This window comes from Pholis gunnellus (assembly GCF_910591455.1).
Source record: "Pholis gunnellus genome assembly, chromosome: 4".
NCBI classification, from domain to species: domain Eukaryota; kingdom Metazoa; phylum Chordata; class Actinopteri; order Perciformes; family Pholidae; genus Pholis; species Pholis gunnellus.
The window spans coordinates 28,371,905-28,389,339 of NC_136530.1; the positions used below are offsets into that span (position 1 = coordinate 28,371,905).

General features: G+C 42.1%; 2 protein-coding genes across 3 annotated transcripts in view; one reads left to right on the forward strand and one right to left on the reverse strand.

Annotated features, from left to right (window-relative positions):
* The first annotated feature begins 2,140 nt into the window (after nt 1-2,140).
* On the forward strand, nt 2,141-9,014 carry hyi (hydroxypyruvate isomerase). Of its 2 annotated transcripts, none has more exons than XM_079158074.1 (9): nt 2,141-2,185; nt 2,487-2,766; nt 2,901-3,012; nt 3,848-3,962; nt 4,762-4,840; nt 5,619-5,668; nt 5,748-5,817; nt 6,852-6,986; nt 8,660-9,014. In XM_079158074.1, exons 2-9 carry the CDS (start codon nt 2,568-2,570, stop codon nt 8,713-8,715), a joined length of 816 nt encoding a protein of 271 aa, XP_079014200.1. In that variant the 5' UTR covers nt 2,141-2,185; nt 2,487-2,567; the 3' UTR covers nt 8,716-9,014. The 2 variants fall into 2 exon arrangements, with proteins under 2 accessions (XP_079014200.1, XP_079014199.1); XM_079158073.1 differs by having other exon boundaries at nt 2,149-2,243.
* Nucleotides 9,015-9,990: 976 nt separating this feature from the next.
* szt2 (SZT2 subunit of KICSTOR complex) overlaps nt 9,991-17,435 on the reverse strand; it is a 108,508-nt gene continuing 101,063 nt past the window's right edge. The window contains exons 72-75 of the mRNA XM_079158648.1: nt 15,881-16,397; nt 14,158-14,268; nt 12,970-13,038; nt 9,991-12,874 (exon numbers count right to left, since the gene is read on the reverse strand). Coding sequence (XP_079014774.1) covers nt 12,731-12,874; nt 12,970-13,038; nt 14,158-14,268; nt 15,881-16,397 — 841 coding nt within the window. The 3' untranslated portion in view covers nt 9,991-12,730. The remainder of the gene's footprint in view (nt 12,875-12,969; nt 13,039-14,157; nt 14,269-15,880; nt 16,398-17,435) is intronic.

Genomic DNA, 17,435 nt, shown 5'->3' on the forward strand with positions numbered 1-17,435 from the left:
ACTCAATGCTGTCTGTTCTCTTAGTGTCAGTCATAAAAAACAAAGCTGGTAAAGTATGGAGCCTAGATCATTACAGGCCCGTTGCTTTGGCCAGCGAACTGGCAAAAGTCCTGGAAAGAATCCCGTGGACAGAATATATGACTTTAACACCTCCACAGATAACCAGTTCAGCTTTAAAGCCAAACATGGCACTGACTTGTGTATATATGCCTTAAAGGAAATTGTCAACAAATACAGAGGTCAAAACTCATCAGTTCTTATGTGTTTTATTGATGCCGCCAAAGCTTTTGATCGTGTTAATCATAGTAAGTTGTTTTTCAAACTGAGCCAAAGAGAAGTCCCCACATATGAGAATTCTGGCTCACTGGTATGCGCACCAGACTATGCACGTAAAATGGGCTAAAATTGTCTCAGCCCCATTTGGGGTTAGCAATGGTGTCCGACAAGTTCTGTTTAATCTATATATTGATGATCTGTCCAAGAAACTGAAAGCCTGTAACACTGGGTGCATGATTGGAAATACTCTGGTTAACCATATCATGCAGATGATCTAGTGATTTTTAGTGCATGTAGTGCTGGTCTTCAACAGCTCCTTACTATATGTACTACTGTCCATGGTGTGGAACATGACATCAAATATAATGCCAGTAAGAGTGCTATCTTGATCTGTCGAACCAAAGAGGACAAATGTCTAAACTTTCCTGACTTCCAACTGTCTGATAACAATCTTGGTGTCTGTGATGAAGTAAAATATCTTGGTAATTTTATTACAGAACTCATGACCGATGATAATGACATTTAAGATAAGCTCAGATAAGATAATCCTTTATTAGTCCCGCAGTGGGACAATGTCGTAGAATGGATGCACAAGCAAACACTCTCTCACGTTAGCTTGGTCTGTGTACAGATGGAGTGAAGATGTCTCTGTTCAGAGCATATTGTCCTCCACTCTACTGCACACTTGTGGTCAAACTACAAAACAAAATGCTTACAGAGACTTCAAGTAGCTTATAATAATGATGCCATGAGAATACTGCTAAAGAGACCGAGATGGAGTAGTGCCAGTGAAATGGTTGTGGCTGCAGGAGTCAATACTTTCCAAACTGTGTTAAGAAATCTCATGTATAAATGAATCTGTCGGTTTCATGACTCTGACAATGAGATCATATTGGTTTTGACCAACATACGGTTTAGAACCACATGCTACCAGTCCCAGCTGTGGCAGCATTGGTACAGCTGTCTCTTTGTAAGGCATTGCTAGGCCGATGTACTGTTATTGTTTGTGTATGTCATTTTATGTATTTGTCTATCTGGACCCTGAGTCTGAAATAAAGTTGATCTATCTATCTATCATCGCCACCTGTCGCCCACACGCGCATGGGAGAAGTAATCCATGGCCCAATCCCAATGTCCCCCTCACGGACTCACGGACTTTGAGGCGCGCTCCCGCGAAGTCCGTGAGGGTTTAGAGCTGTCCCGCTGTCAAATCGTCAAGTGTTTGAAGGCTCTCTCGCAGACATTTTGAGCCCTTTATGAACCCATTCCGCAAGTCAGCATGGTATGCTGATTTAGCCTAAGGGAATTACCCACAAGTCATTGCAATGTGACGTTAAACACGGGGTAACCAGCGGATGCATGGAGACATAAAAACAATAAGGTAAACAAAGAGGACGGCTCACGCGTTCAGCCTGGAGTATTACATTTACACAGAAACATTAAGGGTTAAAGATGGAACAAAAAATAAACTTGAAATCAGGGAATATTTATTCATCACATATTTGATTTTGTCATTGAAGCTGTTTTGACAAAAACGAGTAAATAAATTATATGAAATTACTTCTCATCTTGTCAGGAAAGAGCCTGGAAGACGTTCAAATAAGAGAGTAGCCTACAAGTATAAAATAAATACACACAATTATACATCTTATTTTTTCGTTTTCATGGTAACGTGATATGTTGCAGCAAAGTGCTGTCCCGTTCATATTTACACCATCTCAAGCCCTCACAGACTCTCACATTCAACCACTTGACGTCAGTAAGTCCTTAAGGGTTCAGGGTTTGAGGGTTTAGGGGGGACATTGGGATTTGGCCCATCAGGACTTTCTTCCTGCGCGTGCGCATTTCACAGACCAGGAAGCACGCTGCTTCCAGTCATGTGACAATAATAAAACTCTCCGTGTGTTCGGTAAGACGCTGTAAAACGTGCAACTTCTGTTTATACTTTTTTGGTAACTATTTGCAAGGTAAATATACGAATATTAATACAGATAACGTCACAAGAAGAATGTAGCACGTGGGAATAAAAAACACTTTTTAAAGCAGTGCTAAGCTAGCGAAATACTAACAGTGTCTATACCTCATGTATGGTTTTTCCTAAAACATGTCGCCACATATGGTTGCATATGAATCCGATCTGAACAGGTCTACACTTAACCCGTCCGTGTTCCGCTCTATGACGCTGCCTAACTGTGGCGGACTGTACGCAGGTCTCCCCCGGCTGCTATCGAGGCGAAAGTCCAGCTCGCAGACTGAACGTCGGGTCGTTGGCCTCTGCAGTGTGAACCAGGATGGCTCCGCTTAAGTTCTGCGCGAACCTCTCCTGGCTGTTCACGGAGCTGCCGGACTTCAGCCAGAGGATGTACGCGGCTGCCTCAGCGGGCTTTCGGGCGGTGGAGGCCGGCTGGCTCTACGACTCCGACCTGCAGGAGCTGCAGAGAGCCAGAGAGGCTACAGGGGTGGAGGTGATCCTCATCAACACCCCACCCGGTAAGGACTGCAACATGGGCGGGCAACAAACAAACAAACAAACAGTACTGTTACTTCCATGCGTAGTAAAAATGAGAGGATGATGATGATGATGGTGATGATGATGATGGGAATAAAGGATGAATGTATTGCAGGAAATGTAAAGGGAGGCGATCTGGGTCTTGGTGCTGTTCCTGGCAGAGAGGCAGAGTTCAGACAGGGTCTGGATCTGGCTTTGAAGTATGCAAGAGCTTTGGACTGCAAAAGGTGAGCGTAAAAGTAACTCTTGTGTTTTCACCCTTAAACCCTCGCACACGAAAATCAGTGTGACGTGTAACGAATCTGCTTGTGCATACGGAAGGAAAGAGAGTTTGTACAGCACTTTTCAACAACAGGTACTGCAACATGCTTTTCGTGGACCAGGTTTTTATTAATTATATCTCTCTACTCTGCTCAGCTTCCCCCTCAGCCCCGAACAGCCCCCCGGACTTTCATGCTGAAAAACAGCCCCAGTGCCTGGTTTCCTCCAGACATGATGCCTAGAATTGAGGCCAAACAGTTCAGTCTTGGTTCCACCAGACCAGAGAGTCTAGTTTCTCTCAGTCTGAGAGTCTTTTAGGTGCTAGACTGGCTATCGGGTTCTTGGTCTCTTCTCCCCCGATTGCTCAGTTGGGTCGGGCTACCAGCTCTAAAAAGAGTCCTGGTTGTTCCAAACTTCTTCGAGCCACTTTGCTCTTGGGAACCTTCAATGCAGCACAAAGTGTTTGTAAGCTCCCCTTAGATCTGAACCTCCACACAGTCCTGTCTCTGAGATACTTTTACCTCATGGCTTGCTTTAGGCTCTGATGTGCATTTTCAGCTGTGAGATCTTCTACATTCAAGTGTGTGTTTTTCCAAATCATGTCCTGAACTGATCAAGGTGAAGAAAGGTCTGTAAGATGAGCTGGTAGACGTGTGTGCAAAAACAAATGAGTTCAATTATAATAACGCGTCGAGAAACTATATTTGTTTTACTGCTGCTGAGAACGATCGTTTTTCATGTAGTTACAAAAGCAGAATTCTTCATATTTGTGTATGAAGTATTTTTCTATGAACTTTTCAGGATCCACCTGATGGCAGGGAGGGTTCCCGTGGGCTCACACAGAACGCCGGTTGCCAAGGAGATGGAGGACATCTTTGTGGAGAACCTAAACTATGCTGCTGATATCCTCTCAAAGGTCTGTGACCTCTTCTGTCCAACATAACAACAACTCCCAGCAGGATGAACCGAGGGAAACAGGATTTCTGCAGAAAGATAGTGGAACAGCGCAAAGAGAAAGTAGAATATATATGTAAGATTAAAACATATGGAAGATGTTTAAATATGATTCAAAGTATATCCACTCTGTCCAAATCAAAACCAAGCTTGTTACAAAATGAGTAAGCAGGAGAAAGACTAATATACCATGACACAACTCATCACCTTATCAAAAAGATTTGAATAAACATGATTTATTATTAATAATGCATTCATCTTCAGGATTATGTTATTTGATCCCAGAGACACTTTAAAGCTTTTATTAGCTTCTTACTCTGGGAAAATACCCCAAACTATCTCTTTAACCAAATCACACATGTTGGCGATTCTGTGATCTTGTTTTGATAACTAATGTAATAACTAATGTAATAACTGGTTTTACTTCCATTGACTGGGCCTGCCCTGAATCAGTTAGAACCGACTGAGGAGAGAGAATGACGAGCAAAGCAGGTGCCTGGCTGAAACCGGAGCGTTGCATCACACTAGTTTTTCCTTTTCTGTGTTAATGTCATATCCTCATTTCTTTTGGTTGTATTTCTCTCTAGAATAGTGTTACAGGACGGGAATATTGTGGTATTCCTATAGCTGCTGCACTGTAGGCATACAATGTGTCGTGGTAGATCAGTTAACATCACACCACCCTCAATGAATGGTTCCTAATGTAGATGACGATGCTCTGTGTTGATGTGAACGCTGTGAAACGTCACTGCTCCTCACAGGAAGGAATCACTGGTTTGATTGAGCCAATCAACACGAGAATAACAGATCCCAGGTACTTCCTGGACTCTCCTCATCAGGGTAAGACGCTGAGACAACACCGCCTCTGAAAGTCAAAGTCAGGCCAATAAGGCAAATGCAACAAAACTGTTGGAAATGATGAAATCTCACTGTGGGAAACACACAGGGTGTTTAATTTATTCATCAGTTATTCATTTCAGAATGGTAAGAGTGTTGATTTGAGAACCAGGAGCTGTCCACAGGAGAAAGATTATCAGTTTACGCTCTTCTATTGGTTATTAGATGGTGAATTATTATTTTATTGGGCTTTTCAAATCAGTTATTGTCCAATATCTCAATGTGTTTGATGCATTCCAGATTTAGTTAGGATCGGTGGAGGCCTACCGGCTTATATTTTTGACGGCAAACATAAACACGCACAGTGGACGTGGCCGATGAAATTGTGAATACAGGAAGAAAATCTAAACTACTGTGAGGCAGCATTAATACCATGAGGGGTTTGATTGTTTCACTTGCCAGTCGTGTCATATCTAGTCACAGCTTTCAACAGCTCTTGAACTTTGGTCAAGTGTGTGAATGAGGAAAATGTATACGTCCTTTCCATGTCATATTTTTGATATGACATGGAAAGCTGGCCAGTAATAAGTCATTTAGCCCCATTAACATATTCTGATGCAAGTTGGCGGCACATTCTGTAATTTAATCTCAAATTAAACACCGAGCTCTGCAGAATCGATGCTGCAGTGTTTGATCTTGTTGGTGTCTTTTTTCTGCACACCTCCTGTCTGGCTACCTGCATGAGTCATATCTCTGCTCATCCTCGTTGTTGTGTCTGCAGCAGCTGCAATACTGGAGAAGGTTGGAAAGCCAAACATCAAGCTGCAAATGGTGGGTGCTCTTGGAAAATAAAGGAATGCAAAAAGAAATGATAAAACTCTGGACTTAACAGATGTGCAAACTGTTTCAGGACATCTTTCACTGGCAAATAATGGATGGAAACCTGACCGAGAACATACACAAGTATTTACCCATTATTGGTGAGTAAGATGAGATCAAATATTGTAATCGAATCCTTCAGCCTTGGTGACCAGTGACCTCATATTTCTTCCAGGCATCCTATGTATTTCATCCCCCAACACATCTCGAATCCTAGTGGCCTTTAGATATCTTAGAATTGATATTTACCCTTCAGTGATCTCAAATGATTTTAATATTATAACCCTATTGAACTAGGCTTCAACTGATGGAGTCTGTTTGGGTGACACCTTTTATACTACACACGTGTTGTTAATGTTAAATTATGTATGAGCGCCGCTTTCAAGCTGTTCCACACAGAGCCAGAATCTAAATTCTGTGTTGTGAGAAATGGGTTTGCTTTAAGTAAAAAAAAAATGGTCGTATTTAAATTTCTTCTGGTTAGCACTGGAGTCTAGCAACATTGACCAACGTGGAGGATGGTGAGTTTAAATCATCCACCCAAATAAAACATGCACCCGCAAGAATATTTCACTAGTCCACGTAGGCTGTCTTTAATTTAAATGTATTTAATGATTATTAATGATGTATTTTTTTTCCATCTTTGCTATTCTGGAACAACTCAGAACGTACATTTTTCAGCTACATCTGCAATCCACACGTCTTTAGTACACAACATTCACCTCTTGCTTTCAGCTTTTGGGTTGTCTAGAAGGTGACCCACAAGTTGGGGAAACGGCCTCGCGTGGTTGGGCTAGGTTGTCGGGCAGCGAGTCTCGGGAGAGTTTTCACACATTTCCCAGCTTGTGGGTAACCATCTACACATGACCCAGTTTTTGTTGTTGCGGTGACTCAGATAATTCAATCAATAAGATGTAGTAGAGTTTGGATCAGAGATGTGGCGGACTCATGCTGTTTAATCAGTGAAACTTTGATTTCCTACAGTAAATATGTGGAAGAAACACGCCTGTGCTTATTCCTGTTCAGCTAATATGGATAAACACATGCAGCTATAATGATGCGAAGCAGAGTGATGTTGACCAAAGAGCAGGCTCCGTATAGCTTGTGGAGCTAATAAAGATGGAATCTTCCTCAGGTCATGTTCAGATTGCTCAGGTTCCAGGCAGGAATGAGCCCAACAGTGCTGGAGAGCTCAACTACAGCTACCTGTTCAACACACTGGAGAACCTCCACTACCAGGGATACATCGGCTGTGAATACAAGCCACTAGGTGAGTGCTCTTTTTATTCAATATACAGTTATGTTCATAATAATAGCAGTGTGTTGAAAAAGGTGAGTAAACCTCAAAATTCTTCAAATAAATTGTATTTTAATGAACACAAATGCATTGGGGACACTGCACATTCTATTTCAAAGCAAGAAAATTGGAAAAAGTAATTGAATTTGATAATATTTTACAGAAAGTCAAGAAATATAATGTTCAAAAAAATAGCAGTGTTGACATCTTTCTTTACAAACTCAAAAATATACTGTATAAACTAAGAAATGCTTGAAGATTCAACTTTCCTGAGAATCATAAACTAATATTTAGTTGCATAACCACGGTTTCTGATAACTGCTTCACATCTGTGGTACATGGAGTCGACCAACTTCTGGCACCGGTCAACAGGTATTGCAGCCCAGGACAATTGTACTACGTTCCACAATTCCTCTGCATTTCTTGGTTTTACCTCATGAACAGCATTTTTTATGTCAGCCCACAAGTTTTCTATGGGATTAAGGTCCGGGGATTGTGCTAGTCCACTCCATTACTTGAATTCTGTTTGTCTGGAACCATGATTTTGCTCGCTTGCTGGTGTGTTTGGGGTCATTGTCTTGTTGAAACACCCATTTCAAGGGCATTTCCTCTTCAGCATACGGCAACAAGACTTCTTCCAGTATTCTGATGTACTCAAACTGATCCATGATTCCTGGTATGCGATAAATAGGACCAACACCATAGTACGAGAAACATCCCCATATCATGATGCTTGCACCACCATGCTTCACCGTCTTCACTGTGTACTGTGGCTTGAATTCAGTGTTTGCAGTACGTCTGACAAACTGTCTGTGGCCCTTAGACCCAAAAAGAACAATCTTACTCTCATCAGTCCACAAAATATTACGCCATTTCTTTTTAGGCCAGTCAATGTGTTCTTTGGCAAATTGTAACTGCTTCAGCACATGTCTTTTTTTTAACAATGGGACTTTGCGGGGGCTTCTTGCTGGTAGCTTGGCTTCACGTAGACGTCGTCTGATTGTTACAGTACTCACAGGCAACCTTAGATCTTCTTTGATCCTCCTGGAGCTGATCATTGGCTGAGCCTTTGCCATTTTGGTTATTCTCCGATCCATTCGAATAGTCGTTTTTCTTTTTCTTCCTCGCCTTTCTGGTTTTGGCTGCCATTTTAAAGCATTTAATATCATTTTAGCTGAACAGCCTATCATTTTCTGCACTTCATAGGTTTTCCCCTCTTTTATTAATTTCTTAATCAAAGAACGCTCTTCTTCTGAACAGTGTCTTGAACGACCCATTTGACTGTTTTTCAAGGACAAATGCACAGCCAGCATATGCAGCGTCAGTTGCCATGATGCTTAAATAAGGGCCACCTGTTTAACACCTATTTTTTTCACATAATTTTTTGAACACGCCCCTTTCAGTAAATGATTCAGTTTCACAGAATCAGCAGCATGCACGTCATGCCTGTTGGGTCTGTTGGTTTTCTATACCTTTACTAAACCTTCTAGAAACTTACTTGCAGTGTAGAAGTTGAAATTCTTACAAAAACAGTGATTTATCTTGCTAGTGATGTGGGACTGCTATTATTTTGAACACAACTGTATATTATGGCACCCAATTAGAAAATATATATACATGTTTATAATGATCTCTGTCCACTTTAGGCTCCACAAAGGAGGGTCTGGGTTGGATGAACGATTATGGCAAACACAGCAAGTGATGAGCAGCTGACCCGTCACAACACGGTGTACGTTTCAGCTGCTTAATGACAGACGTCTTATAGGTGTTCACTTCTACCACGAGTAACTCTTCTTTTTCCTTTGAACAGTTTCTAGTGGCCATACACAGTATATTTAAAGTATTTACTATACTTTGATGTAGTATATTTTACTGTTTAAATGACAACTTCCCATCTAAATGTGATTAATTAACCGGTGGTTCTATTGCTCTCTTATTAACAGACTATGTATGTAAACTATGTATAAATAAGCATTTCACTGTGAAAAATAAATTGTGATAATTATACTAAAAGATGTTGATGAATTCTCTATAAATTGGGAATGTTCGTTCAACAAGACGTGTGTTCATGTTGGTAAGATAGACGAGGGAAACTTTAGCAGGAAAGCTAATGTGTAGATGGAGCCTAACTATTCTGTGGAAACTATGCAAAATCAGGCGGCGCCTCATGGAATGTACATATTGGTTTTTACTGTTGGTTTTTCAGAAAGTGAACAAAGAAATCAAACGCTAGCTCATTTCTACAGGTATGACAGGGGCCTCATTATAGGACAAATATCCTCACGGCTGGTCTGATCTTTACTTGACTTTCAAAGATGGGAATAAACCTTCCTATTGCTGAAGCAATTCCTAACCTCATGGCTGTGTTCTATCCTATCACATAGCTCCCACCTTAAGAAATCCTAACTATCTGTTTAATTATTCAATCAACACTCGTCCGTGCATATATTTTAAAGCCTTTCAATCATATTTCAGTGTTCATGTTCCCATCTTCATTGGCATTGCCATACAGACCTAACAGTGAGGTTGCCATTTTTGTCAGTTATTTTGAATTGAGGACGGTCTATGCCATCGTAACCTAGGATGATGGTTCTGTAACAGCTACATTCCTATCCTTGGTTAAGATAGGACTTTCTTTTCTGAATACAGTAGGGCGAACGGGTTTCCGTAATACCACCTAAATGTCACCATAAACTGAGATAAGATAGGGTTTCAGATTCAGGAAGTTTCTGTTATGAGGTTTTGTTTATCAGAATGCCCGCTTTTGTGATGGTTGACTGTTTATTGTGGAGCTGTAGTTCCCTCTATTCAGAAGCAAAGATGTTTGGAGCATGTGCCCCTTCCTACAGGGAAGTGAAGAAGAGTATGGTTGTAAAGTTAATATAACCAGCATCAACAAAGCACCCGCTAAATGTGAAGCAGATCAGATGAGAAGAACAGATAGTACGTTGTGCTCACGTAGAAACCATACCAAACGTTCTCATTCATCCTACTGCTTTATTTAGCATTTCACATACTGTATAAAGTGTTCTGTGTACATAATATACATTATACAGTCAGAGACAGTGCAGTGTTTGTATTAGAGTCAAAATGCTAACTCGTTACAGTTCACATTTTGCATGATGAATATCCAGTGTTTAACATTCAGACTGAAGTCTCGCCGCTTCGCTCCACATTTCACGTCCACAACTGAGCTCAAACATTTGCTTTCCTTCCAGAAAATGTGTAGAAATCCAAGGCTGCTGAGCACGTCATTAATGAGTGGCCTGTGGAAACCAAGCCTTCGTGTTCACAATACTGTAGGCTGGCTTCGTGCCCTCTTGTAAATTGAGGTGTGGTTACCAGCCAACACCCTTTCAAAATATACAACACAACCTCAAACTCATCGCCCTCAACGTGCTTGGGAAACATTCGGCACTGATGACGTGTGTCCTGCTATTATGCAAATCAGCAGAGTTCATTTGACACATTTTCGTCCCGTTTCTGCAAACCGACTCAGACACTTCCACCGCAGAACATCAGGAGTATGTTCACAGAGATCTTCTATGCAGAGCTGATGTTACTACAACAGCGTCGCTTCAGAGCTTTGGGAATAAAAATAAAAAGAGGAGAAAGGCACTTCAGGGCACCAGATATGGCAGTGGCGTTCACGTGGGGTAAGAAGTTTGACACTTTTGAAAATGGAAGATTAAAGCCATCCTACTCAGACGTCCCAGCTGTCTCACTCACATAAAACACTGCTGTGGTCTGAAGAGCTAGCAAGATGCTATCAGAAGGCACACGATCCCAGATAATGAACGAAGCTGTGGAGTATGAAACTTGTGCAGAAGAGTTCATTGTTGGGTGCAAACGACATGACTTGTGTTACATTTTGGCATGAAGCATCAGAATCAGTAAATCTAAACTGCTGATATACATTTAGGGTAGTTCTCTGTCAAAGAGGACAAAGACAAGAGGCTTCTCTACACCCAAAGGTTTCCTTCACAGTCACGTCGTCAGAATGTGTCGGAGCTCAGGTCGAATTTTGCTCATGACATCAGAGACGTAAAGCCATCTCATCTACTTCACCACTTTTAGAATGGTCAAAGCCCATCAGTAAAATGGGCTTTGGTTCTGTGCTCGAGGTCTTCAGACAAACCTCTTCCCTGACAACCCTGAGGACCCGACCCAACAGGGTGTCCGGGTCCACACACAGTGGACCCTCTCGGTTGCAGGTCCAAATCAAACTGCTACGAGGGGAAAATATTTTGGGTTTCACAACATGAGCTGCGTCTTTAGTTTGCCTTGGATTGGTTAGTGGAGGTGGTGGGCGATGCTATGTTTGTAAAAACGTAGTATTGTCTTTGCCGTCTAAAGCGGGGCCGACACTGTGCAGATTAAACACAATCTTAACCCTGATCGTTTGTTTTCTAATCGGCCTGTATTTGTGACAGATGGGTTCATCATGGGACGTGCAGTTTCAGGCTGGAGGTCTACTTTGAATGAACTTCATTAAGAACGTCAATGGATAAAACCACGTTATGTAGCAGCTCTGCTAATTTGATTCAAAGTTTTATATTTTGTCTATATTATAAATGTGAATCCATTTCTTTTGAAGTTAGCAGAGGTGTCCCCCTCCCCCCACCTAGTCAGCTTGCACTCACTAGAAAAACGTTACTTTTGATATACTTGCTTGTTAACAAAGCGTGCACTTAACTCCCAGCTGCATTGTGAGTAGCATTGAGCATTTAAAGGTGTATCCACTGTGAAGCAGATCAGAGTAGACACTGGAATATCTTCACTTCTTCCATCTGGTCATAAATATAACTTAAAGGGCCAGTGTGTAGCATTTTGCGGGATCTATTAGCAGAAATGGAATATAATATTCATGACTATGTTTTCATTAGTGTATAATCACCTGAAACTAAGAATGTTTGTGACTGTGTTAGTTTACAATGAGTCCTTCATGTTGCAGTGTCATGTTTCTACAGGAGCCCAGAACGGACAAACCAAACACCGACTCTTGAGAGAGACTTTCATGTTTTTTGGTTACCTGAAGGCCACCGTAGTTCTCCGACACACGTGTGGAACTGCGCTAACGTTATCCGTCTGACTTCTGTTGCTCCTTAAGTAGTGGTATTATGGTATGGATGGCCTCTAAGCGAGGCCGATTGCGTTACCACGGTTCTGCACTCTTCGGCTCACATTACCGCAGACTTGGAAAAAAGAGGAGCGGAGGCATATTCAGTTGGTTGCAATCTGCAACCACATGGCTAGATGCCATCAAATCCTACACACTGTCCCTTTAACGAGCAAACACATATACTGCCACTATCCTACATGGGTTTCATTCCATATTGTGGACCAGTAGCATTGACTTCATCGCAGGAACACAGTATTAACGGGGTGGGCATCACACACACTTGAATGTGTAGTTAAAAGCAAGTATATCAGAGGATTAGGCTGACAGTGAATGAGCTAATGGAGTTAGGAGGCTTCAGTGTGAATCAGATTTTTCCCCAGTGGTTTGGTTCTTGGTTTAGGTTTGTGACGTTGGCACTGACATTAACACAGTAGCAACCCCGTAAGCTGCTGAGCCTAGCTGCTGGGAGAACTTACTGGCACAGAGGATTTTCCACACATGACCTCAATCCAAAAACTCTACAGACTGCTGCTTCCTGTTTCCATACGTCGGTCAAGATCACGTGGATATGAGTTGAGGTAAGTCCAGCTCTGCTCTACAACAGACCCGTCCAGAGGTTATAGCAGGCGGTGTTGATGACGGACTCCAGGTGGTGGTACATGGACACGAGCTGGGGAGGAGGGCTGCTGCCGGCCGGCTGCTGCGAAGGCAGCGGCTCCCGAAACACGACCTTTAGGCTCTATATGAGGAAGGAAACGGACAAGAAACAGTGCTGAGATGTTTGCACTACCACAGTGTAATAATATTATTAATCACGTCAGTGTGATAACCCACTGTTTTTCCAGCCTGGGCGTCCAGAAAGACCAAAACAAAGCAGTCTGTGAACTTCTGGTTCAGAACAGCCTGAAACAAAGACGACAGATGTGGACGTAGATTAGATGGACATTGAAAAGTAAAGCCTTCTACTGACAAGGATTCATCTTTTTGATCTTCTTCATGATGTTAAACATAAAGGAAATTTGTTTTGGGTGACAATGAAAAGGTTTAATGTTAGAACGCTGACAGAAATGATGGAGCAAACCGGAGCACAACATAAAGCTTCTTCCCCCAAAGTGCTGTGTGTGAAAATCTTCTTTTATTCGATACTACAATGTTCCTCAACACAAACACTGGGGTCTCTTAGATAACTGAAGTACTGTTAACTGTAAGCTCATGTCATGACATTTCTTTATAAAATAATATTTATATGTAAGGGTGGTCAAAATGCAAAATACACATCTGCAAATACTATATGTCTAGGTTTTATTGTGAAAGGTAAGAAGGTGTAGATCTGGTCTGAGTAATTAACATAAAGATGAACGGTAATATTCCATGGAGCTCCACTGTTGTCATGTTCCCTCATTACCAAGAACACAACGCGGCGCTAACACATGTTCAGACTGTATGGAAACCAAAGGCTGCCTGAAGGAGCACACAGAGTACACATTGCTAAAGCACAGCGTGGGAGTGATGCAAAGTACAAGTGATTGGATTGGCACTAAATACTAGACTACCCATAAGTCTTAGCAGCTGTTGCTATGGAGGAGACTCAGAGCTGTAGAGCACAGACGGCTTTGTTGTCGTCGTCAGGAATGAACGCCGCATCATAGCGGACTCTTTGCACACAAACTATTTAGAAAAACGTTTTAAAAGTTACATCTGACGACAGCTAAGAAAATGGATAAGAGGGAAGGGCAGGAGTGAGAGGTCAGGCTGTTACTGCAGCTCTCTCGTTTTCAGAAACTCAGAAGGATCCCATAATTATCCCCCTCAAGACAAAAAGAATCCCTCTGGAGTTCCATTTTACATTTAAACACTGCTCGCTCAGTCTTAACGTGACCCCACACTCGCAATAAAACGATTGTTCCTAAGTTTAACATCGTGTAGAAGCCAAAGAAATGCTGAGGCCGACTTGGAGACGTTACAGTTTATCAACCTTTTATCAAATGTAACTGCTGAGGCAGAACAGGAGCATCTTCTCACCAGATACTGGATGCCGTTGTCGTCAAAGTGTCTGCAGCTCTGAGGGAAGCGGTTCAGCAGGACTTTGATCAGGCTCTGGTACCAGGCTGGACTCATGGTGAGGAAGCAGTCCTGCAGCGACACATCACACACTGCTGTTAAGACAACCACCATAGACCCTATCTGAACACAGCGTTTCATTCTGCTTGACACATTCACTTCAAGTCAAATATCACAACCGTCTGCTTTTCTTTTTCCAATGGCTGAGCTCCCTGTCAATGAATAAAGTCTGAGGCAGTATCATGACCTGTGCATTATATATCTTCATTGATAAAATACACAATGTTTTTAACATGTACATATCGTCACCGTCAAATAAGCCCTCCTATATATTCTATATACGGACATACCCAGCTACCGCATGTGTAGAAAGTAGAACCTCTAAGTTGATTAGTCAACTAGTCGGTTGTTTTGGTCTTTGTCGACTGAGATTAGTTTTTTTATGCTTTTTTAAATATCAATGACTTAAAGTCCATCTGTGGTAAACACACCATTTTAATTGGTGCCTTTGTGTGATTTTTTGTGGAGAAACTCAGTTTTCAACACACGTTGATTAAATCAACTAATCAATTAGTCGACAAAACAGGTTGGAGTGTTAGTCACACAGTGTAGGTCTGTCTGTGTGCTCCGTTCTGCTTCTCGTGATATCTCAGGAACTCCTCGAAGGAATTTCTTCAAATTTGTCAGAAACGTCCCTCGGACTCAAAGAGGAACTGATTAGAATAGAATGTGGTCAAAGGTCACTGTGACCTACAAAAACACGTTTTGGCCATTACTCAAGAATTCATTAGACAATTTTAATTGTGACAATTTCCCTCAAATGTCTAAAAGCGTAAAATGATGATGAGACAGACGTGGATATAAATGTGTGAGGCAGTAATTGTAGTCTGTACATAACCACTACATGTTTATGTCTTTGTTGTTACTTTAAAAAACACATCTTTAAGTTTTGTTTGTACTTGCGCTTGGAGCCGTATCGGCACTCGAGCTGCGAACGTGAACGTTTATACTCTCTGCGCTGCATTATTCTCCGAAAATCCAGAGGACGTACAAACACAACGAACTGTGAAGAATCAAAAAGACTACGAGTGTAACTCATAGATATGCCCATAGACTGTAGGTGTAACCGGCTAAACGCCACAAACCAACCTCTACTATGACGAAGAGGGATTGTAATGATCTGTAAACTCATATCTCATATTCATGGACTACTTTATTACCTTTATACAAGAACTGTAAAGAAATAAAGGGTTAATATCCTGTAAACTATTTGATTTGGCTGCAAAATATTTACTGAAATGTAGATTTTTAAGACCTCCTGTTTCTAAAGCATCTAAAAGTGAATTAGCCTTCTTTGTATAATCCCTACACATGTAACTAGTGTTTTCATCAGTGAACTATTGGTGACAGTCACGTGATCGCGTGCGCCGCCAGCCAAGTTACAAAAATTCAAAGGTGCGCGACCAAGCTCCATCACCATGTTCCCAGATCTTAGCAATAACCCTGGTGAGTACATCATGTTTTCATAACCAATAGGAATGACGGCCAAACTGTAAAAAGGATCCAGGTTGTAAGAAACCAAAATGACCCTTAAATTATTCTCTTACAATTGACCAGGCCCTGACACGGTTGAGTTTGAGTGCTGATCAAAGGATGGTGGATGAATGTAAAATGGGAGTCTCACCAGTTGTGGGTCGATCTCCCCCACCGAGCGGCTCTGCACAGCCTCCAGCAGCTCCTCCAGCTCGCTGAACGACAGCTTCGTCAGCTTCAGTTTGTCCAGGGCCAGGTGCTCCCCGTGGAACAGCCTCCTCCACAGGTTGTCCCTGCGACAGTGACCCATGGCCTGCTCCACACTGGCCTGGATCTGTCTGCGGGCCGACACCACCTCGTTGTTGAGCAGGGGGAACAGAGGGGAGGAGTAGAGCAGCCCTTGAGTCTCTTGTCCGCCACCCGCCAGAGGGTAAAACTCATTGCCGTCGCTCGGAGCCAAGGAGGCTGCGGCTTCGGACGACGTTTCCTCCCAGAGGTCCTGCTCGGCACCGCGCGACCCGCAGGCCTCTGCCCGATCGGGGGGGAGCCGGCCACTCAGCTCACCAGGATCACGGTGGATCTGAGGAAGCTTCTTGAAACGGCGCATGTCAGCAGTGAGGCGGGGGAAGAGCTCCCTCTGACTGGTCATGATCACATAGAACCGCAACCTACGCATAAAGGAATAGGAGAATTTATAAAGACATTCACTTCAATTCAATATGCTCCTTGAGATTAAATCTGGACCGATATTACCACGGATATATCTGTATTGCTGAATAAAGTAATTCATGTGTATGGTATTAGACATTTGAGGCTGATACCTATGCTATTTGAGAGTCAATATCAAATATAGTGAATTTAAATGTAACATAGGAAACCAATTTAAGGATCCCCGAGGTTGTTAAAAGAACAATGACCAGAGGAGTATTCAAGTTACAGCAGAAAAAACAAGTGGTAGACAGCGATTGGCTGGGCCCACAAAAGTCAGTGCAGCTCGGGTCAAAGTTCAACATATTTGAACTTTCCGCTCCGCTTGGCGCATCGTGGCCATACGCACAGGGCCGTCAGAGCATGAACCCTTTAGCCATAAAGGCAGGGTCAGGATGTTCAGTCACCCTTACATGTGATGGGAGCCTCTGATGAGGTCACGCCCAATGTGAGACACGAAACCAATGCTATGAAAGAGAACTTCTCCTGTGTGCTCAGCGTGCAGGACGCCAGGCCGTCTAGAGCCAGTGTTTGGTTTGTCTGTTCTGGGCTACTGTAGAAACAACATAGTGGACTATGTGATAAAAACCTACTCACATACTTTAGCATGAGCCTAGATATGAAAGGCTCATGCTAAAGTAATGAAAACACCTCTGTTCTCGCTTTTAGGCAATTATACACTAATTCAAATATTACAAATAAATAAATAAAGATTACTAACTTATTCATATTCTTCCAATTCTGCCCTCTAAATGCTTCACATTGGATTTTTGAAGTTCAATGTGTTTTGACTAATTTATTTTTCAGCTGTAAAACGTTCTATTCTATCCTAACATAAGGGATGTTTATGAAAAATAAAATGTTGCCATTATGTGTTTCCGTAAAAATAATTTAAAAGATATCCAGCAAAAAAATGTATCAAACTCAAATATAGACATCGACCTCAAAATCCAGCATCATGCAGGCTCTACTTTAGATTATCAATATGGACAAGAGAT